The 23,714-nt window shown below is 39.6% G+C and overlaps 1 protein-coding gene across 1 annotated transcript; it reads right to left on the reverse strand.

Moving 5' to 3' along the window:
* Positions 1-811: 811 nt before the first annotated feature.
* Positions 812-22,414, reverse strand: usp31 (ubiquitin specific peptidase 31). Its single transcript, XM_008297130.1, has 16 exons — positions 21,329-22,414; positions 20,561-20,695; positions 19,328-19,422; positions 19,138-19,230; positions 17,857-17,992; positions 17,360-17,507; positions 17,065-17,245; positions 16,777-16,888; positions 16,551-16,645; positions 15,348-15,425; positions 12,764-12,893; positions 12,220-12,339; positions 10,372-10,597; positions 10,095-10,253; positions 9,528-9,680; positions 812-8,170 (listed from the first exon to the last, which is right to left on the reverse strand). The coding sequence occupies exons 1-16, from the start codon at positions 21,851-21,853 to the stop codon at positions 6,687-6,689; spliced, it is 3,870 nt and encodes a 1,289-aa protein (XP_008295352.1). The 5' UTR covers positions 21,854-22,414; the 3' UTR covers positions 812-6,686.
* Positions 22,415-23,714: the final 1,300 nt, after the last annotated feature.

The raw sequence follows: 23,714 nt of genomic DNA on the forward strand, positions 1-23,714 counted from the left end.
ATAGCAGCAAATGAATCAGTAGTAGCTCAAAGCTGAGACAGCCTGAGCTCCTCGTCACTTTTTTTGTCTCCTGCCAGCTACAGAAATGCATCTATCTCATCTGATTTGATAGAAGTGTTTTAATCTAGTCATAGGAACATGATCTGCTGATTAAACAAAACTAATGTAACATCACAGTTAAAGGGGCTAAAGTGGACACTGAACTGTGCTCAGACATGCTTTCTATCTGCACTTCTATACACCGCAACCAGAACAAAAAAAAGCTTGAAATGATAACCCTGTCCAGAAATGTAGAGCCACTCGCGTACTGGACGGCCTTGAGATCTCAGATAACACACAGTCCCCCTGCAGCAGCAAAGACAACAAGCAGCAGATTTGTGCGCTCACACACTCTGGTGCCCAAATTCAAGCGAATCAAAACTGGATAAAAAAAAGGGAAGATCTTTGAACATTCAAATACAGCAACTTCAAAAATGTGTCTCACGCTGGTACAGTATATTTTGTGACAGCTGCGAGAATAGAAACGCTTTTTGTGGCAGCAGAGTGTGGACAGCGCTGCAGATCTGAACACTGAGCCCACATTTGAGTGTTTACACTCATTTCCAGCTCAGAGTGAGATCACAGGATTTTCTGACATTAATCAGTCTCGAGTTGTGAAACAGTGACGCACAAAACTCTACAACTTCAGTGTTCTATTTCTTAATACTGCACCAGTGAGTCTCCAGAAAGGAATGAATCCAACGACTGTTTGCTGGGGCTCATTTGTTAGAGAAAGGCGCCACCTAGTGTACGGATGTAACAACACAACAAAAACAGTTTCAATATTTTTAATCAGATTTTTCCTTTTTTTGTACTTGCATGGGTAAACCAACAAAGTATATACACATTTGTCCTTTTGGAGGAAAAAAAAATTAAAAGTGCATATATGAAAAACAACAAATAAATTAACACAGAAGACTTTGATGCAGCCGAATGAACTTGAAACTGCAGAATGTCAAAATAAGTCATAAATTAAAAATGAACAGGCATACGCTGGAGCAGAGGTTCTGATGTAGAATAAAATAAACTAAAAAAAACATTTGGTCATTTCAGACAACATGGAAGTCAGTAATAACCTCATGAACCTGGAAGAACGAGGAATACAGTAAAATACGCTTGGAAGTGAAAAGAAATCTCATTAAATGCAACATACTGTATTTTACAAAATGCTTTATGAATTATACAAAAAGTAAAAGGAGAAACATGCTGTGCATTTAGAACAATAGTGTTGTTTTGTTTGTTTTTTCCATAATAGCTTAAAAAATGAAACGAGACATGACATTCATTCAGCTCCTCGGTTTCTGCGTCGCCCCAGAAACTGTCCGTTACAATGTGTGTTGCTTAAGGCTTCTGAAAAGTTTCGGTATCCTCGACTTGTAGTGTTTACATTTGCAAAATGCCCTCAAAAGCCTCTTAAAGCCTCGCTAGTCTTTTAATACTGAGGACACCACTCCACCACATCCACACAGCTTTATTACTGTAGTACCACAGCATGTGCAGGATCTTAAGCCCGTAGGATTGTAATAGGATTGTGGTATTTCAGTTTTTTTTAGCGGTTATTGCAACCTTGATTCAGCGGTAAAATGCTTACTCGGACGTGTTGCGTGTAATATCATTAATCTTAAAAGTTTACCCTTGGAAAAAAAAAGTGGAACTTTTTGTGACTCTGTTAAACAAAACAGCCGTGTCACAACAATAACTCGACACTAGGATTCTCTAATCTTAATTAAGTTCTGCAGGGAAGCCTCTATGCATTTTAACAACTAAAGTGATTAATGTTTTGTACCCACTTATCCAGTCATTATAAAAAAAAAAGAAAGAAAGAAAAAAGAAACAAAAGCATGGCACTGCTTTAAAACTTTGAAAGTCATTGTTTTTTTCTGTTGATAAACTGCCTGTTGAGAATTTAAAAAATAATAAAAATTACATCATGATTGAAATGATTGATGTAAGTACTACAAAAAGTATTAACTGAACATTTTAATGTCGTTACGTACTGTATTATAAAACTATAAATTTACTATCTTTCTTTATTGCATTTAGCTACATATATCTATTTGAGTTTGTTTTTTATATATATATTAGACCACATCTTCAATGCAGCTGAGAACATGGCAACAAAGGCTCACAAACTGTTTTTTTACTGAAGTGAAGTAATGGAAGGCTTTATCACAATACGTACACACATAATGAGTCTATTTACTAACCACATAGAGATTATCGTATCCATAGTGTTGTCTCTGCTGGTGTACAACAGTAAATAGTAAATATTAAACAACAAAGACAATAACCTACCGGTTTGGTAGGAGCACCCAGAGAGCACAGACCAGCAGAATTTAAAAAAATAAAATAAAGAGAGAAAAAAAATAAAAACATTAAATGGTAGAATGCTAAAAGCAGTTATGGCATTAAATAGATTTTTTTTTTTTCCTTTTTTTTTTAAATATAGGCAAGATTTTTAAGTTTAAGTACAGATGAAATATTCTGCATTTTACAGTTTTCTAAATATTGGAATGGTGTGCAAATGAAGCCATGGAATATACCAGCCAAGCGCTGCTTTCTATGTTACACAGCTGCAGGTTCTTGCATAGTTAATAAAATACATGCATTAGCGTTTTCATGCAACACTGCATTCCTTAATCATTCTCAGATTTGTACATTGACAACAAATTTACAAAAAATTAAAAACGCAGACAACAACTGCAGCGTAGTAAGCTAGAGAGGAAAAATCAATCGTGGGGGGAAAAAACGGCGTTTCAACATTTCATCCTGAATTTTGACATCTTGTTTCAACCGCTGTGGATTCAATTCTAGAGTGCAGCACTTTTCTGGCCTTGTCTAGGCTCACAAGTCTAAAAGAAGTTAAATCGAACTGATGAATACTAAATAAAATGAATATTGCTCAATCACTGCAAAATCAACATCTATCCGATGGTAGTTTTTTCATTATGATTGGAAGCTACTGATGAACCAGTTTCGTGTTTGGCAGCAGGTCTGTAACAGCTTTTCCACACACTACAGACCTCTTTCGACAATTTAGACCGTACAACGCAATACATTTCTGCTGAATGAGCTGCCAGCCATTAGGATCTTAACCGCTAAACCACCAGGTCTCATCTAATCGTACATGCTGTGAAAACAAAGCAACAATATTGTCAACGTGGTGGTTATAAAAACGGTGGCAAAACAAGGGAACGGGCTGCAGCTTTTAGTGTTTTATTTTGGAGAGGAAAAAAAGAGCTACATAAAAGCGGTTGGAAATAATGTGACCTCAAATTGGGACCCATATTTATATATTATAAACAACATAGCTTAAAGTAAACCCCCCTGATTCTGATTGTCTTCTGAACCTTTGCTTACAATGCACCCATGTTTTTAAAAAAAGAGAAGGCGCATCCCATCCTAATGCACTAGGTTTTGGCTACATGAATGGATTAATATTAGATATAACTGTTAGATGAAGGACAAACAAGTAAGAGTAATGGCACCATCCAGCTCTAATATACACACTACCCACGACTACGACTTCATTAGACCTTAAACAGGAAAACAAGACAGTTAAAAGCCAAATTTACAGAAAATTGTCCTGCTTTGATCCAAAGTGCCATGCACAGGTTTCCTGATAGGTTATAATGTTAAGTAGAAAAGAGCAGCTACAGGAATACCACCTCATTTAAACAGCTGTGTGTTACTTCTATGACCTGTAACGTCACAGTTTAGAGATTTCTGTACAGTTAGGATGTTTTGAGACAGGTTGCTACTAAAATAATGTACATTTTTTTTATGTACAAACATAAAAAATCTGCAGCAGATGACTTTTCTACAACTCTTATATTTACACCAAAGAACAGCAAACTGTTCAAGTGTTTCAATGTGTAGCATTCAAAGACTTGTCAGGTTCTGGTTTTGGGGAGAATTTGTTTAGGAAAATAAACGTATAATTTAGGCTTACTGTGTATTCTGTTGTTTTATTGCTGGCAAAGGAGGTTTGACCAGCTGTTAAATGCAACCATTCACTTATTTCATCCCCCAACACTCTAATGTGAAATACATGTGTCCCATAAAGACGTGGATTATTAGTTTAATTAATGCAAAAAAAAAAAAAAAGGGTGCAAATGTACTTTTTTCTTGCCACTGTAGATAAAATATTGCTGGACAGGATTTGAGTGAATATATAGCATCTTTGCAGCGATCTATTGTTGAACAGCTTACTGTGAATCTTTGAGCAACGTGTGCTTCTACAACACACTGCAGCATTCCACTTGCCATCCAAGAGTCACCAGAAAAAGCTGGCATAACTGTGCTACCTACAGCTACTTCTTTTTACATCATGAGTTGTAAAAAAAATACGCCGTCACATTCTGAAAACCTAAAACATCGCACAGACCATTAAATAACAAACACGTCTGTTTAAAGTGAGTGGTATTTCCTCTAAAACCATCTGAGAACCACTGTAAACCTGATAGATGCTACAGAGAAATAGTGAGAGGAACACTGTAGATCTATAACTCAAAGATTATGTCGATGCTTATTGCAAAATAGATTTTATGGTTTGGATTTTTAATGGCGTGACCACATTCATTCTTTAAAAACATACGCTATGCTGGTATCCAATGTGTGACTATTGCCATCAACAGATTGAAAACAAGGGCCAGCAAGCGTCATGACAGCTGCGGTGATAATATATTCTGTCTCTGCTTCTATCATGTGACTGCAAAGCTAATATGCCACGCAGCGTCTGATAGTTCCTAAAGTTCAGCACACACGTCCAACTGCTCAAAGACAATATTAATCTAACGGCTCATTACCAGTATTCTGATTCAGGCTGATGAAGAAGAAAAAAAAATGGCTAAGTATAATAATCTCCAATGAGGTACCACAGATCATGATAAACACTGCTAACAGGTTTCCAGTTCACTGAAGTGTGTGGTCACAGTTCTGAGCATCTACATTTGTAAGAATGCTCATTAAGAAATATCAGTGCCAGTGGAGCAGTGGCCTGTTAGAGCACCAGGTGTAATAAAGGGGTGATTCCTTTGTGTAAAATGACCCCTGAAACATTGAGATGAATGTACCCTTTTACCATTTCAAGTCTAAGGCCTGTTGACTCTGCTTTACGATATGTCTTGAAATCATTGAAATAATTAATAATTTCACAATAATTATCATCATACTACTTTATCTATACAAAGTGCGAACAAAATAACATTCCTACTCAGTGATGCATACAGTAGAAGACTACTATGTTGCCAAAGGCAATTATTTGTTTCCATGTACAGCATTTAAAGGCGCTTAAGATTATTTTCATCTTGCTCATGGAAAAGAAAAAAAAATGGGTTATATACCATATACTTTCTGTCAATATTTGTACAGACACATCTACATATATTTATATTCTTTGATTTTAAAGGGTTTCATTCCAAAACACACCATCCCTTTTGAGGAAAAAGTACTTAACTTCAATAAACATTTAATAAAATACATTTCTATCAAAAAAGTACTAGTATTAAAAAAAATAATAAAGTTTTCAAATATTGGAAAACTTTCTCAATTTGACCATTTCTTATTGTTTCGCATCCTGTTCTGTTTTGGTCCTGGGCCTGCCATCATCTATGTTTTGTTGTTTTTTTTACAACTATTCTTTGAATATTTTAAGACTTATTTGTTCCTGCTGCTCTGTATCAATGCTAGATGCTCTCAAGACATGTAGTGTAAAATTACTTAAAAGTTACCTATAGTCTACTAAGGTCTTTTCCTCAATAGCTTTTGGCAAAAAAAGAAAGAAATACACACTCATATGACCCTTATTGACCAATACATAAGGAGTATGGAGAAAAGTGTTTGAAAATCAGAGGCCTTACTTACCAGTGGTCAATAGATAGGCTCAAAAGAATTCATGAAAACTACTATCAACACTTAGCTACAAACATTTCGGAATGAAACTCTTTTGCATCTGTGTGCACGTCTGTGAAACACGAACTCTGTTTCAGTATTTGTCGGAGGCTAATTTTGACGTTACGGTTCTGTTTTCTCTGCCGTTAGCAGCAAGATTTAAGCATCGACAGCCAGCTTATTTCCATCTTAACCAGAAGAATGAGTCTGCTGAAACTGCTACTCCACAAGCCAAATTACGCATCACTGTGAAGGTGGATATTTCTTAGACTGCTTTATTTTTAATGTATAAGCCGCTGCATTTTAATGAACTTGAATGTCAAGATTCAAGTAGGGAGTTCTGTCATGCAGGTCCTCAGTGCACATAATAAAATGGGTTGTGCTGTACAGATGAATCGCATATGGCATGCTCAGGGACCCTCTGTGTCAGCAATCCTGCACGGCATTTTGTCACTTACAATCAAAGTCATACCGAATGCTCAAAGATGCGGTACACGCTGTTGTAAAAAACTAAAATTAGTAGCATACCACGCAAATGCTAGGCACCCAGGTATGCAGATGACTTTATCCGAAACAGCTGAAAACACTCAGAGCTGGCTGCCAATATTCAAACCTCAAAGCCAACATATGCATTTAATGCCAGCATACAAAACCATAACATCAAAAACAAAACGTATCTATCTGGTGCTCACTGAAACTCAGGCACAAAGAAAATAGCTGCATTATGTTTGTTTAATATAATGACTACAGATGTATTATTGAGGCCTCTGTGTTGTTCGTGCAGGAGATTGCATGCTTGATGACAGCTTTCGGGAAGATGCCATCCTTTCCAGAGGCTTCTTCCCATTTGAGGGAGACTTGCAACTTACTTCAGAAGTGGAAGACTTGGCCTTGCCTAATAGAGCGCGGCTGAGAGAGCTGGCGGGCTTGGAAGACTCTTTTGTCTCTGACTTTGTCTCACCTCCATGAGTCTCTGTAGACGTTTGCAAAGACGCTGCGTCTCCTGTCTTTCCGTTATCACCACCGATCTCCTTGGCTTGTCCGTTTTGCTTACATGTCCTCTCTGAGGCCTTTTTGGTAAGCAGGGTGCTTTTTCCAAAATCAGCCGACCGGCGGCTTTCCCTTTGTCGGAGGGCACTCTTGAAGAAAGACAATCCTTTTTCCTCAGATTTGCTACTACGCTGCAGGTCTCTGGTGGACACGCTGGGCGAGCGCAGACTAGTGACAGAAGAACTGCTGCTGGAACTCCTAACAGACCTCCTCTCGGGCCGGTTGGTTTCCCCACTCTTGGAAAGTGAAGCGCGGGCTACTGAGCTGCCTCGGAGGCTGTCGACCAGAGGGCTTGTGTGCATAGAATCTCTACTGAAGCTCCTTTCTACTATTCGTTTCCGGCTGCTTGCGGTGGTTTTGTCAGCGACGCTGAGGTTCTTCTTTGCAGTTGGTGAGGGTGAAGCCGAGGACTGAGGTGTGGAGCCGACACATGGCTTATGTTTTGGCGTTCCCTCTAGAGGTTGAGTTGACTCCTTTGTTTTGGAGGGAGTCCCGCTGGGCGTCGAGGTGTTCTTCTTCGTATTCACACTCTTCTCTTTAGTATTGCTCAGCTTTTTGCCTTTCACAGGTGTACTGGAAGACGTCTCGGAAGCGGAGGTCTTATGGGTGGAGCACAATCGCTTTTTGGAGGTTTTATCTTGCTCCGCTTTGCTCGAACCCTTTGTGGAGGCTGTGCTATCTGCTTTTAAGGTGAATCCTCCGATGCTACTCTTACGTTTCTGTTCTTTGGAGGGAGTAGCTTGAGTGGGTAGTATGTTTTGGTCTATAGCTGTAATCTGGTTGTTGTTCTCAGTTGGCTCATTTTTGGTGCTCTTCTTCTCCACTGGAGTAGGAGCCCTGCAGTACATCATGTCCAAGAACCTTTTATTGTCCTGGTCAGTGAAGTTGCTCTCCATCATAGACAAGGGAGTCCTGCTGCCAAAGTATCTTTCATGTCTACTGTAGCTGCCAAAACAGGAAGTGGAAACTTTGTCGTCGCATGCCTCTCCTATCCTCTCTAGAGGAGGGGAACATCGAGAGTCGAGGGAGAACCGTGAGGGCGAGTTGGATCTCATGTGGAGCTTGGCAGAGAGAGACCAAGACGGCTTTATCCCACTGTCGCTGAAGGCCAAGGGACTCGCAATGGAAGACCTGGACGACAAGCTCTGACGCTGAATGCTTCTCACAAATGGGCGGACGGAGAATCCTCCTAAAAATCAAGGAAACATTAAAGAAAGACCCATTTTTTTGTTAAAGAATTTCAAACCAAAATGATGAACTAATCCAAATCACAACTACAGCAGTCATCAACAGTAATAGAAACATGTTCATGCAAATGAGGCACGAAAAAAATCTGAAATAACAAAAACCTTTCATATGCCTTTTAAACGGATTCAAATAAATTGGACTAAAGATTAAAGTTGATTCTTAATTATATCTTAACCTTAACAATTAATATCTGTATTAATTCACACCTTGGAGGTCATAAAAAGATATCTCAGGCTTTTCCCTTCACGTCGCTCATGCACTGAATTTCCCACCAAACGATAGTTGAAAAATAATTAAAGTCTGCAGACAAATTAAGGAAATGTATAAATAACAACTACTAATGACTTAATAATAAGTGATAATAAGTCACGCTTAATTGAATTTCAAATATTCAAACATGAGTAATAAAACAACACTTACACAAAATACATTACAATGCATCGCTTGGTAGCATCATCCATACAAATCTGTAAGATGCAGCTTGCAACATAACATCACTTTCTCTTATGTTGATTATTTTACACCATACTACACATGACAACAGGAAACCTGCCCATGCACTCAAATCATTCTTACAGTTTTAAAACAGAATGCTTGCACCATTTGAAATAAGCATGTAGTAACATTCACAAATAACTCTTCTGCATTTTTTATGCTCACCGTGCAATCTGGGTCACATCTGAGCCTTCATTTACTGTAGGTTAATACAGCAGCACTGAACCAACAGCCAACATCCTCCTCAGTTTGATTCGTTCTGATTTGAGGTTTTCTGCAGTACACAGATTTGCTGAGCGTACAGTCTCGCTCGTCCCACTTGAGCATCATGTCACTTTTTGCCTTGTCGCTGCAATGTTGCCTCTTGTATTGATGAGTTTTAAAAATCTGAATTTCTAAGTTCAAGTGGGAGAGCTCCTGAGTTGAAAGAGTTTTGAGAAACCTTGATGGTATCTAGTGATTCCAACACAAATACTGTCAGAAGTGAGAGTATTAAATTGCCCATATTAAAAGGTGAAATACAATAATCCACTATGAAAGCAAAGCTGTCTCTTTGAAGGTCTTTCTTTTCATCATTTAGGTCTTTAATTAATGCTCTGCCATGTGTGTAGCCGTCTTTGGTCTCCCGTATTAATAAAATCAAAACTCTGAACTTTCTACCTCTGCTAGAACTGTGATGTGGAATTTAAAATACGATTCGTATGGCAGCAGCTCATGTTTGTATAATGAAAATGTACATCTACAGTCTGGCCCCTGTAAATTCAAATAAAACCAGAATAAAACAAATATAAGCATTGCCTCACCGTCATCCTCGCTACGTTCTCCTGGAAACTCAACCGACTCAGCCAGTGAAGCCAGAGAGGTGCGCCTGGAGGAGGCTCCAGAGGCCAAACTAGCAGGCCTGCTGCCAGGTAACCTGTTGATCCAGTGATCGCACAGGGACGAACTAGTTGAACCTGCATACAACACATAAAGGACAATCATAACTTTTAAAGCTGCTGTAAAGCATTTTATTCTAGTAGTCCCTATAAATATGATAGTTTTTAAGCTTTGGGTTCCTTATGTTAGAAATGCGTTCACGTAATAATCATTATGGCCAAAAGTCAGCTGATCTACATACAATTGCTCCATTAATAAGCCACACTACAAAGCACAGTCGAGTTATTAGCTGAGAAAGCATTTAAAAATTAGTGCATGATTTACTGAGAACACAAAGACATTCACATATGTACAAGCATACTTTCTCTTCATATACTTGGACAGAAATTTGACGTATACAAAATTACAGAACACATTCATATTACAGTTTATTTAAAAAATAAGCATATAACCACTTTACAGCCATCTTAAAAAAACAAAACAAAACTGACCAGCAACAGAGCTGTTAGCCGACCAGGATGGAATAACGGTCCTCCTCTGATAGAACAGTATATAGGCTGTCTGCTGGCACACATCATCGTCTGCTATCGGTGAAACCTCGCTGTCATCAAAGCAGTACCACTGACCATCAATGGAGTTTTTGCAGTAAGCTGTGAGCACAAAGCGGAGGGAAACAAAGGGTTAAATGGATAAAAAACATGCTAAACTATGCGTATATATCCTCATCATTTTCACATATAAGTGAAAGGCTACAAGGGTTTGAATTACCAGTGTAGTGGCCTCCATGCATGTTCCCATGATGGTTGCACACAGCATACAGGTCGTACAGGTAGTCATCGGGGTTTCTTCCCAGTCCGTAGGACCGTCTCCATGGCGACCAGTGGGAAGGTAAACTCCAGCTGCTCTGGCTTCTTTTAACCACATGAGGAGCCATGTCCATCCCCATCAGCGGGAACCTCACCATGTTCTGCATCTTAACTCTCCGGTCCCCCTCCTGACGTCACGATATAGAAGCAGGTTACATTTGTAAAAATAGGTTTTTATATTAGCTTCAACGTCAGCTCAGTTCTTCACCTAGACAAAAAGTGTTTTTCTCCTTCCAAACGGCTTTTCTAACAGCCTCCAATCTGTGTACGGAAAATAAGGATTTTAGCAGTGTGGGGGTGGTTCCATGAACACAACACTTACTGGGTGCAACTAAAGAAAAAAAAGATGGCTTGATACTTTTACAAAAGTGTATGAGAGCAAGACAATTGTGCATTTGGCTCAATTAAAGTATAGTATATCTGATCACAGGGAGCAGGATGGCGTCAAGCGGAGGTGGAACAGGCTGTCACAGCAACCAGCTGTGTGTAGTACTGTCACTGTGCAGTGTGACAGCAACCGTAATAAACTTTCTGCCCTTGAACTGTTTCTGTAATCATGTTGACTTAGCCGATCATAGCCTCAACTTCATTATCACCAGTGTGTTTCTGTGATAATTTTGTCATATGACATTCTGACCATGAAATAACAATTTGGCTGTGTGTCTGTCTCATTAATTACCAGATGTTGGCTTTGATGTGCAGTTTTACTGTTTGCCAAGTCAGGGAAAATAAACAGAAGCAATTTTCATGTGTTTTACTGGTTTTACCGAGAAGTCTGTACTAAAGCAACCTGGAAATGTTAACACGGATCGTTTAAAGCAAATTGTTTAACTTAAAAACAGCATTTTAAAATTTTGATGGTTTATTGTAGATGTAGTGTCAGAAGTTAAAAGTAAAATCTCTTCGTGAACCCCTCAGAGTACATGTGGTTACTGCTAGAGGAATGTGAACAATAAAAAAATAAAAATGAAGCCAAAGTTATTAAATCTAAAAATCTGTCGAAACAAATTTAATAAAAAATTAATTGAAAACCATCCATCAATTATCTATAGACCGTTGTTTCCTTACTAGGGTCACGGGGGGCTGGAGTCTATCCCAGCCGACTTAGGGTGAAGGCAGGGGACACCCTGGACAGGTCACCAGTCTATCACAGGGCTACACTTTGAGACAGACAACCAAGCACACTCACATTCACACCTACAGACAATTTAGAATCTCCAATTAACCTGAACATGTTTTTGGACTCTGTGGGAGGAAGCAGGAGAACCTGGAGAGAACCCACGCTGCACAGGGAGAACATGCAAACTCCACACAGAAAGATCCTGATGTCCTCACCAGGATGCAAAGCGGTGACCTTCTTGCTGTGAGGCAACAGTGCTAACCACTGAGCCCACTCTGCAGCCCAATTTAAAACCAGTTGAATTTTAATAAACAAGAAACTAACATCAACTGTTTATTAAATCTCATTGAGGAAAAGATAAACAAAACAAGAAATCTGACCAGCTATTTGACATTAGCACACAATTCTTGACAGTATTTGAGTATCAGTGTTGGGAACACCCTTTATTCAGCACTAAAAAAAAAAAAGCCTAAATCTTGGCCATTCCCAACAACAAGATGCTCAGAGGTCCAGCATTATGGCTAAAACCCAGAAACATGTATAAATAATAGCAATTGTTCTTTCTCTGTTCAATCAGAAAGTACATTTGACATCACATTTTGAATCAAGGTGTGTATAAGGGTTGAATACCTGTCTGAACCTCTTGAGATGCAGTATGAGCACATCTGGTAGGGTCCACAGGCTGAGCTTAATACGGCCTTGCTGCAGCTGCTTGCAGTGGGGACAGCGCCAGGCATCGTCCGGGGCCAGCTGAAACACACACAGCCCGAGGACTGGCTATCAAGAACAAACTCCAACCACACTGCTTATAAAACAGGCCTCACACAGGATGAGGCCCTGAGTTTTCCTCCAGCTCGTCTCCATTCTCCTCCAGGGCAGTTGCAGGCGAGTTAAACCACAATGTATATGTAGTTCTGTGCTTCTCGTTTATTCCAAACATAGCATTAGGAGTTAAATACACAGGAAAACCACAGCGAGTGAAAAGCTTTTTGAACTTCAGCAGAATTATAATCAACCAGTGGAGAGGAGACAAATATCATACTATACTTCAAAACATACTCACTGCTGACATGTGCCAAGGCAAACCTATGATTTATTTTCTAATGTCAAACTACCGACAGGGCTGTGTGCTTTTGGATATGCGCACCAGCTGCATGTGCGGTCAATATCTTACCTGCTCCTCCTTAGTGTAGAGATGAAAGCACTGAGCGAGGGTGCAGGCCTGCGGCTGATGATGTTGTTCTCTGTGCAGATAGACGCTCTCAGCATCCGGAATATACTCTTCCTCAGTGTGGCCAAAGAGACTGCGGGAACATAGAGCACAGTCATGTGAGATCGTATAATCTACCATGACATAGTGGCCAAACTGTTTCCTTTTGCAATCTAATCTAATGTAATCTAATGCAAGACAGCTGATATAATTGTTTAAGAAGTCACAGGAATGCAGCATGCCTGTAAATCACTGGTTCGCACCCAGCAGTGCAGCTAAAGGCTTTGAACAGCTTCACAATCAGTGCAGGCACAAACACGAACCACATGAGCATCGGAGAGGATTCATTCAAAGCCAACAACATCAACAACCAAGTGCCAACATGAAAAACTGAGCCAATAAACTTCTGATGAAGGTGTGACTTCAATTTGACCAGCAGGGACGTTTGTGTGTTAACCACACATCATTGTAGCTGGCTTAAGGGAGAAAATAAAAGCAGGCATGTCAAATCGTGTGGGTGGGCCATCAGACTCCGGTGTTTATTTGGTCTAAAACCACAACTGTTTGAAATAAAGCATGTCTGTTAGTAGATTAAGAGAGTTTATTTTTCACCAAGAAAAAGCGTGAAGGACAGCAGGTAAAGAAAAGTGTTGGGAGGTACATTCAAGGGCTTAAACGAGGCTGAGGCATGTAAAAGAGCCTTTGTTAAGTTTGAGGTGTTGCTGAAGTTGACGGTCTTTTCAGAAATTCTGTACAAAGCAATGACTGTCACCATCAGTTTTACTGAAATGCTGCCACACATTGAAATCCTACTTAACTGACAGCTGAAGTTGCACAGACGTGTGGGCAAAGTCATTGTTATGAGTGTGGCTACTTCACTGCAGTGTTGTCACGACACCAAAATTATAACTTTGATACAATACCTGCCTAAATATATCAATAGCATTGCTGACACTCTACCACAACAAAAATAGAAAACAGGAAGTCTAGTGTGATAACAGACAAAAGAGAATATTTTTAAAAAAGGAAATATTTTGACAATGTTGATAAAAATAAAAAAAATTAAAAAAGCAGGGGAAGGGCACTGGGAGGAAACATCATAATTGTACAATAGTGTGTTTATATACAACCAGAATTGAAGGAAATCCTCACTAAGATTAGGTTTTTACATGTTTATGTTGCTTTATAAAAAGCTAAATCCTTGCAGAGATATTTTATTTATTTCACAGATATTTTAATCATCTACATTCCTTTTTTCTACAGGAATTCAGCTGATCGTATGACCGCTGTTGTTGATCTACATACTCATGATTGCCTGATTTTCAGCAGCTTTCAGTGACATTAGTCAAGGTTAACAGTGTGAGCGCTGAGATTTTAGCCACATCGCTCAGCTGGCTATAAAGACAAAGCCAAATTAATGACTCATCCTTGAAATCAAACACTCCTATGGTGAAAACAGCTTCCGTGTCACAAGATAAAGCTGACACTGTACTGATATTTTGGCCAATGGGCGTGATGTATTTACATTATCTATCACATGTCGCGAGACGTTTTGTCAAGTTGGACCTGTTGGCTCTCTCAGTCTGGATTGGTTTCAAACATCTTCTACAGATGGGCTTTGTGATGTCTGACGGCTCACTATCAGTTGTCAGCAAAATAATGCCGTACTTTGCATAGTGCATCTAGTTTGTGAACAATCTGTGCCCACTCGGTAAATGCAGCCGTTTTTGCAGCGATGTTTCACGTTTTGTTGTGAGCGGCAGCGTGCTTATGCGAGAATACAAAAGCAGTTGGCACCATACTATGCTGACAGAGAGCAGAAGCAGAGCGCCGCACACACACCGATGCATCTCGTAGGAAATGAGACTTCTATTAAAACACTGTCATTCTTCAAGTACCAAAGCTAATAAAATGGAGAATGGTGGCATTATTATTAATGGCACTGAAATTACTACGGAGCACTAGCAGGGTGTCGCTTTCACTATGCCTTCTAAAGCAGAGAGCAATCACATCAGGTCAGGATCAATTAAAGGTCAAAACTTTGCAACATTTTTGGATGTCAGTTGGCGTCTTCAAATACTTCCAGGTCACACTTTGGCTCAGTATACGATACTGTTTGTGTTTTCTAGGAAATATCCTCTCTGCTATGATTGATCGATACAACTACAAGTTTCAGAAACAGTTTTTCACAATGTTTGGTGTTCCACATTGACTGTCATCTAAGTTGTGTTGAATATAATTGCGTACTTAGCCGAGCTTATTCGCCTGTCAGGTAACGGATAGTCTTCAATACAATTACAGCAAATTACACATTTGGTGCCACGTCTACAAGATAAGTTACTACGATGAGTAGCTCAACCTGTTCTCTGAACATCTTCTGCCAATTTTGCAACAAAAAATCATCATAAAAAAATTAAATGTGTTGTTCTAAGTAGCGATCACAACAATCAAATGTCAAATCCATTCTCTACAGAACAAACACACTGTGTACTGTCAACAAATCAAAGTGACCACAAAAGCCAAGCAAATATTAGTCCTGTTTACTCACTAGTCCTTGGTTTCTTTGTCCCACTCAACCACAATCTTTACATGTGGTGGTCCCCCTTGTCCACAGGACTTGTATGCTCTGAAGGGAAAACAAAATCAGGATGAAAGTGATTAAAGCAGGTGCCATTTATGAATAGGATGTTATACTTCTTTATCTGTGTCACTGTAAATGTGTGTGTGTAGAGACAATGTACTGCATAACCTCCATTCAATCACATGTTATACAAAATCTGATTGAGCGTGAAGGAAGTTCCTCTGGGGGAGGTTAATCCAAAAACTGAAGTCATTTACACTTACAAGAACAAACATACATCCATCCATCCATCCATTACAACATTGTGTTAATAAACGTCAAACGCATGCTAGTTGTCATAAAAGCGACTACTTTTCAAAAAATATATACATAAAGAGCAATAACAAAACCAACTTTGATTTTACTTTGATTCATGCATCTCTATGGACCTGCTGTGACTTGTTTCATTATTGAGAAATTGCGTAGGTTACAAGTCAAACATGTCCAACTGCCATTTTAACAAACAATCAAAATCTTGTTGGGGCACGTCCTCTCCCTTTACGTATGAGAGGAGCAGAATTGATGGGTGTGCAGACATGAGTATAAAAGAGAACGAAGATGTATTTGGACCTCACACTGTTGCCTGATTCAAGCCTGTCTTTACCTTTGTGTACATATGAATGTACAGCGTTTGTTTTGATTTCAGCCCAGCTCACTTTCACCTTCCACTGACGTCACTGCTGAGAACGTTTTCTCAACATTCAGACACGAATACAGCCAGGCGAGAGGAATGCACCCTTAAGAAAGTGCTGTGTAGTTTTGTTTAAATTACTGTTACACTACTGCAAACTATCTGATTTCACACGCTGGATCCAAATATCTTCTGTGGAAGGGCTTACTTTTCTTGCCTATATCCAATTGGATAAAGTGTCTGGCTGGTTCTGACTTGGGTTAAAGGAGGAGACAAAAATAGAAATAAGGCCACTGCGAAATTCCTTCAAAAGGCAAAGAGATCTGACACTAATTATTTTTCCTTAGAAACTGTTTTTTACCTTTTCAACATGAATGGCACCAAAAGTCCCTGTTTTGTTTGTTGACATAACGTTATATCAAGTATATATCAGATCTGAGATATGTAGCTCCACTCTAACAAAGTCATAATTGAATCTAACATGAAATACTAGAGCTGACCTTTCCACAGTTGGGTGACACAGCGGTCGCTCATCTTGGGGAAGGAGGTAGGTGATACCAACTACGCCAACCACCCGAAGACTGAAAGGTCCAACCTTCACATAGACATAAAAAAAAAAAAGAATAAATTCATCCGTAACATTTAAAATGTGCTTCCTCTGCTAAAGTGATTACTCATTCATCTTTTGTTTAGCATATGAGACAGAATGAATGTTCCTCTTCCTACCTGAATGTAGACCCCCGGCCTCAGAAGATGACGCATTTTCTCCAGGATCTCTTTTTGTAGAGCATCCCAGGTCACAGTGCGCTCCATGTACAGTACGAAAGGCAGGCCAAACCTAAAAAAAGAAATTATGCAAAGCTTCTATTAGCTAATAATAACTTCTCTTCTCAGCCCAAGACAAGCTGTACTTTCTGACAACAGGCAGTCTTTGTCAGTGACAGAAACATGAGAGCAGAGCATGTGTTACATGATCTCAGAGTCAAAGAACAGAACACATTCTGAGTGGCTTACCTCTTTCCTTGATGGCCAGTACATGCTCTGTTACACACCAGAAGGATGATTTTTTCCGGTCCAAGGTTTTTATTGGGTGATGCGGTTACAGGTGTCATGGCTCCCTGCATGAAAGACGGAGTCCTGCTGATTTCTGTCCCGTACTTCAAGTTGTTGTGATTCAGGTTTGCCAGAAGACTTCCTGTGACAGAGAGAGAAGGCACATTTTGATGGTTTCCAATTTATTAAATGAAGTGTGAACAAGCCAGAAATATAATATAATAACATTATTTTAAAAACACAGCATCAGAGTTACCTCTTTTTGTGCGTATGTTTTCCAGTTTGAAGGTCTCTGGTGTCTCAAAGGCAAAGATGGAATCGCTCTCTTGAATGATGTCGAGATCATCGTCGTCATCGCAAAACGAACGATGAAAGCCGTCGTAGTACATTTCTGTCAAAACGAACTTCAAGAGAAAACGAGAGCAAATTTAAAAACGTGCACCACTTATCCTGCTTAAGTTCTTCAAAGGTTTTTATGTTGTTATTATAAAGAGCAATGCAGGAACCTTAACAACATCTCTTATCCTTCGCTATCATTTACACTTACAGGCACTTTTAATCAGTCTTAACGCTCAGTTGCTGCAGTGCAAAAGTCACACTGTTAGAACTATGTATGACTTTTCAACTGAATCTATGAAAACTGGGTTCATAGAAACTACTGTTCAAAGGTACGCCTGGTTTACGGAACACTAAGCTGGCACCTTGTGGCTGTAATACAGTCTCACTGTGTCAGATAAGTGACAGGAATAGCACCTGGTCCATCGGGATCTTGGTCTCACGTGACACAGCATCTCTGAGGCGATAGACGGTGCTGTTGAGAGGAACAGCGACTCCAATCCTCATACAGTGAGAGTACTTTCCCTGGTAGACCACTGTCACATACAGGGGCCTGGAAAAAAAGAAGGCAACACAAATTAAAACAATAGCCTCAACATTGTTTACTATATGAAAAATATACAGCCATAACAGCATCCAGACATTAAGGATTCAAAAGTAACTGAGTAGAGACACATCAGGTCAAACAAAATCATCATATTTGGCATTTTGTGGATAATTCTTAGCATCTAGTGGCTTCCCTGGTAATGCTGTACTCTTTTTTTTTTTTTTTACACAGAACTCTGCTCAGAACTCTACCAGTTTGTCGTTTTTGCAAACTGCAATGGAAACATGTAACTCATGTACCTCTAAATCCTAGAAATGATTCTTGATATACACAGTCATAAAGGAGTTATTCTTCGTTATGCTAATTATTTTCCAGTCATCCACAAGACTTGTGCTACTTGGCCTGACATGTTGTTTGCCCTTTTCCATTTTCCTTACCTGCTTTTTTTTTTTAGAATGTAAAGCAACTACCTTTGACAGTTCTCTGATACATTTTTGCTCTTTTGGACCTAATTACTACCTTCTTCAGTCCTTAGCTCCTCATATTAGAAGAAAACTCCACCTCAACCAAAATGACAACTCTGACCCACATCTGAGCTCTTTTGTGCAAGATGTGATGCTGAGAGGACACTCTGCTACTGGGTCTAATTATGTTTGAACTCTTGTAATTTATGTGAAGACGCCTTTATTCCATGCACAGTTCTTTTGATACTAAAGTCAACATACTCATATTAAAGCTAAGACTTTAATTTAAAAATTAAAATGAGTGCACTGAAGCACAGAGCACGAAGACCAGAAACTACACAACGCTCTACAACAACTATAAGAGCTAAGTTTCCAGTCTTTCTACTTTCTTTATTGCCGGAATGATCACACTTGATCATGTTTCCTGACAAAACAGGTCAAATTATCCCTTCTGCAACAACACACACTGATACTTGCTTCATGTCCTTGTCAACTGGTGAACACACTTTTTCAGTTTGATTTTCAATGAAAGGTGTGATCGCTTTAAATGCAACGTGTTTGCTTGACTGGAGAAAACCAACCTTACAAAACAATAATAATTACTTATGAACATGTAAAAACCTGTCATTTTCACACTCTAAACCGATCACTCCCTTTGCTCTAGCAGAGCTCGAGAGAGAAACTTACCGAGTGTGTGGCAGCGGGATTGGTAAAGAGATACAGAGGAAGGGATCAAACGTATTGCTCTGCTTTTGGCAATGTGGGCAGGTAAGAGAAGACCTGTTGAGAAAAAAAAATCATAATAATATTCATATACCAGAAAGATAATGTGGCCTCACTGTCAGAACACAGAGCTTCTACTAGACATCAGGCCCACCTGTACTGAGCCTGAAAGAGTTCTTGCACAAAGGACCCAGCAGAGAGGGGAGGAGATGGACCCTCTATGCTTTGGTCATCTTCTTCAATAGGAGGCTGAACAAACACAAGCAGGTTTTATTAGTCTGGTTTAATAATAATATTAAACAATACTCATCTATCTGGAGTCATAAAATACAGTACAAGTGACACAGCCTTCATATTCTGTGTTGTTGACCAGTTCCAGGGAAACAATAATAAGGACGGGCAAGACCAGCTTAGCCAAACTTTGAAAGCAGTTCATTTCCAAGATGCATTGAGTGACCAGAACACATTAACCCTCTGAACCCTGAGCAGCTGCAAGCCATTTTTTTGCTCCTGTCACATTTTTACTCACTGTAAGTTCATTTTTCACTGCAATGTAAAGTTATGCACCTCCATGGAAACAGAACAACCATGACTAGAATCAGACAGATATTATGTCCCATATGAAACTGCTATAATGCCATAAATCATGAAAAAGAATTTTCTTTTTTTTCTTTTTTTAAATAATTACATATTTTACAAAAACCTGGAGTCAATAAGCGCAACATTTTTCCAAATGCTTACAGGTGAGAAATATGAGAAAAAAATTCAAACCGTACATATTACAGATGTTTTGCAATCTACGTTTTTATTCTGTGTCCATATGTGTCTCTTATCTATTCGGTATAAACACAGCCTGCTCAGCTGAAGATTTTGAATTTCTGACACGTCTGCTGGTCATAACTGAGTTACAAACTGCTTCACGATTACGGCAAGAAGCTCAGAATTGTTTTTTTTGTTTGTTTTTATACAGACACTGGTTTATGCAATTTTAAAATTAGACATGTAGAATGAAGTGATTTTGATTAAATCTGGTTTTAAGTCCAGATTTGGTCATTTTCCTGATTGAACAGCGCATCACAGATGAGAAGTTCAAGGACTGCCAGAAAGTTGGAAAATCCTCTTTATTCGTTCTTTCTGTTTCCACAGTTTCCATCTGACAAACGATGTAATTTTGAAAAAAACACGGCTTTTAAACCCACCAGTGGGTTTTGGGGTTCAGAGGGTGAAACACCTGTGAGTTATAATAAAACAGAACAAAACAGCATTGAATTAAAACTGCCAAGAACTGCATGGCTGTGTAATTGGCAAAAGACAACATCAGTTTCATCAAACAAACTTCGGCTAAAACCACCAGACTACACCCTTAAAATCCCCTAAATATGTTCACCTTTATAGCAGGCCTGCAGTTGGGGTTCACTGTGTTGAGGTCCTCGTGCACTCTGTCCAGCAGCCACAGCAGAAACTCTTGAGCGTCGTGCTGAGCGTTCCCTTTAAACTGCGTGGCATTTTTTGACACAGCATTCTGCAACAAACAGCACAGTGGAGAAATCTCAGCACAGTTTATCCTGAAGTGACCCTGAATCTGTAGATCATGTCGTAAACCATGTTCAACGTCAGATCCTAACTGCCTCATGGTTGGCGGTGAGGCAGGTCACATCATGATCTCCAGCCTGTGTTTGCATAGTAACTTTTCCCACAGCGAAGAATGTTTAACAGAATTCCTAAGGCTTTCTTACATGTACACGTTTCTAAATAAAGGAACCACAAATAGAAGTGGCTGCTTCGACTCCATATTAGGCTTTTGAGAAATTTTTTTTTTGCTTTTTTATATGTAGTCTTTACATTCTTATTATAATAGTCGAAAACATCCCCACAGCCTGAAGAAATAAGCAGCTATCACTTTTGTTCTTTTACATGCTTTTATACATGCAGACATTTCCAAATTTAAAAGACCTAGAACACAATGTAAAGCTGTTGAGCGTATATACATCCACTTCACAATGTTTTTCCAGTAATGTTTTATCTCGATTACCTTAATAAATCATTTTTGTAGCAGTGTTGGGATATCTGCCCCTGATGAACACGCTGACTGTAAAAATACAATCTCAGTCACATCAATGCCAACTTGTAATTGCTTCATCCATGTCATTCTTACCTTGAAGTCCCTGCTATGTTGGGGGGTGTACTCAAACGTCCATAAAGCCCGAACAAGTCCTGACAGCTGCTCTGTAACTTCTCCTTTGGCCAGAGGACCCTTTTTCTGCAAATGCACACCATTTGTCTTTGGTTTGTCCTCATCCAGCTCCTCGCCTTTATAGTGCTCCAAAACGAGGTACTCAGCAAAGAGTTCAGTGTTACTGAGGCACTGCAGAATGGCATTCATGAAGCAGGTGTTGCCGTGGTTTTTCAGACCTGACACTCCAGGAACTCTCTCCCCAGACAGGAAACCCCCCAGGTCCCCGTCCTCCATGGGCACATCTTTGCTTCCAGATTTGAAAGTGGAGAACCCTCCATCATCTTTGTCATCCTCGTTTTGTACTTCGGATCCAAAGTGAGATAACGCTGTTAGTGTCCTCAGGACTCTGCTCATAAAGCTGCCCACGGAGCGCACTGAGCCTCGCCTGAACAGCTTCTTGCTGAAGCTGGACTTCTTGTCCTTGGTTGCGGCTTTGCAAGACATGGTTTCCCCCCCTGACAGGCGTTCAGCTCAGACAGATGTGCTGTGCAGAGCGAGAGTGGTCTCGCTGTCTGTCTGCTGCTACATCTCAAAACATGTCGACAGCAACAACGCCAGCGAGTCACCGTTCAAGCTGGCAGCGTTCGGTGTGTTAGCTAACCTCAGCTAGTCATGACATTTTGACTGACTCGTCCCTTTTCAAAGCATGCAGCGGAAAATCTTTATATTACTTTTAAAAAATAGCGTCAGCATATCGTGTACTGCAACGTTTCCTAAAAGTCTGGCTTAGGCCGATTAACTAACGACTTGAAAAACGTAACATGAACATTATTCCGATAAGTTGTGAATGCCTGCAACTTGCGGCAGGGTTACCTTGTTTTTGCGGTTTACTGCCCCGCAGCAATGAATCGACATCGGTTATGCTGAAGTGAAAACAGCAGCGTTAGCTAATTTCGCTAACACGGGCGCTAGCTACAATAACAACAAGAGCTACACAAACAGCGACAGTCCTTTTCGGCCGAGACGTCGAATTCCAACAGGAGGTAATAGTCCGCCATGGTGTGGAGGTAATGACATTCAAAGTACAGAGCGTATCCGAAATTTGGTTCCCCTCGCGTTTCTAGCACATTTGGAGGCACATTCGGGCTAAGCTACCAAACAGCAGAATCGTTTTACTTCTTCTTCTTCTTCTTCCACTTGTTTAATGAGGCAGCGCATGAAGCGCCTCACAGCCCCCACATCGCCCCCTGCCGGCTGGAGTCAGAGCTGCAGCCTGACTGTGGAGTGGAGCTTTTTCCCTCTACTTGAAAAAAAAGTGTTTATTTCAAGTATACTACACAAAAATTATCTTTTTTTTCCCTCTGTCTTTCTGACTATTGTCACAATTAAAAAAGAGTTAAGTTTAGCCAATTGTGCATCAAAACAGAACCACAACCAGCACACATTGAAAAACTTATGTCACTCTGGTACTACATCAATGTATTTAAACTTATGAAAACTTAAAATACACTGCACCATGTAAATTTTTTTCAACATATACACAAGTCCCTGCAATACAAGTACCTTTCTGCTCACGGAAGAATTTGTGCAATGCGATGTCTCTTTCCACATGGAATAAATCTATGCAATGTTGTTTGTTTGTTTGTTTGGCACATACAAAGAAATGTGTGCAGTATCTGCATTTCTTCATGTAGACACATTTGTGCATCATCACAGTGCTTATGTGTATTTCTTTTTTCTTTTTTTTCTGCTGATGCCGTTATATTTTTAGCTCTTTTGCTGTTGTAACACTGCGAATTTCCTTTGCTGCGGGATTTTAAAATACGTATCTTGTCTCAGTGTTTGAGCTGTTCAACAAGTGACAAATTCTAAACCACTGACTGAATCCACACCAATGTTACAGATGACAAGAGAAAGACAAGAACAAGCTATTGTCATAATGGATGCTGGTACGTCAGAACTATAGCCATGCACTTGAATGTCCGGACTGTCACCTTTTGTAATCTAATAAATTCTATCAGACAGCCTGGTACGACAGACAGTCTAACACATAATGCTTTTGGCTGTACGTATGTATGAATGTGACATTATGTGATCACATGTCTGCCAACTTCACCCAGCCCTTCAGGAAGAATGGGGAAACATTCCACAAGAAACATCAACAACCTCATTAATTCTATGTGTCACACATGTGTGACTCCCTACTGACATGTGATTTCTGATCTATGACCCCAGTTACAATCTGCCATTCTGTTGTAGAGACGTCATGCGTTAAAACAACAAATACTCACTGTTGTAAGTTAAAAAAAAAGAATAAATAGAATTTAATAGATTATTAAATACTGTGTTTTTTGTTGTTGTGGTT

The sequence above is a fragment of the Stegastes partitus genome, unplaced genomic scaffold (genome assembly GCF_000690725.1).
Source record: "Stegastes partitus isolate 25-593 unplaced genomic scaffold, Stegastes_partitus-1.0.2 Scaffold1193, whole genome shotgun sequence".
NCBI lineage: Eukaryota > Metazoa > Chordata > Actinopteri > Pomacentridae > Stegastes > Stegastes partitus.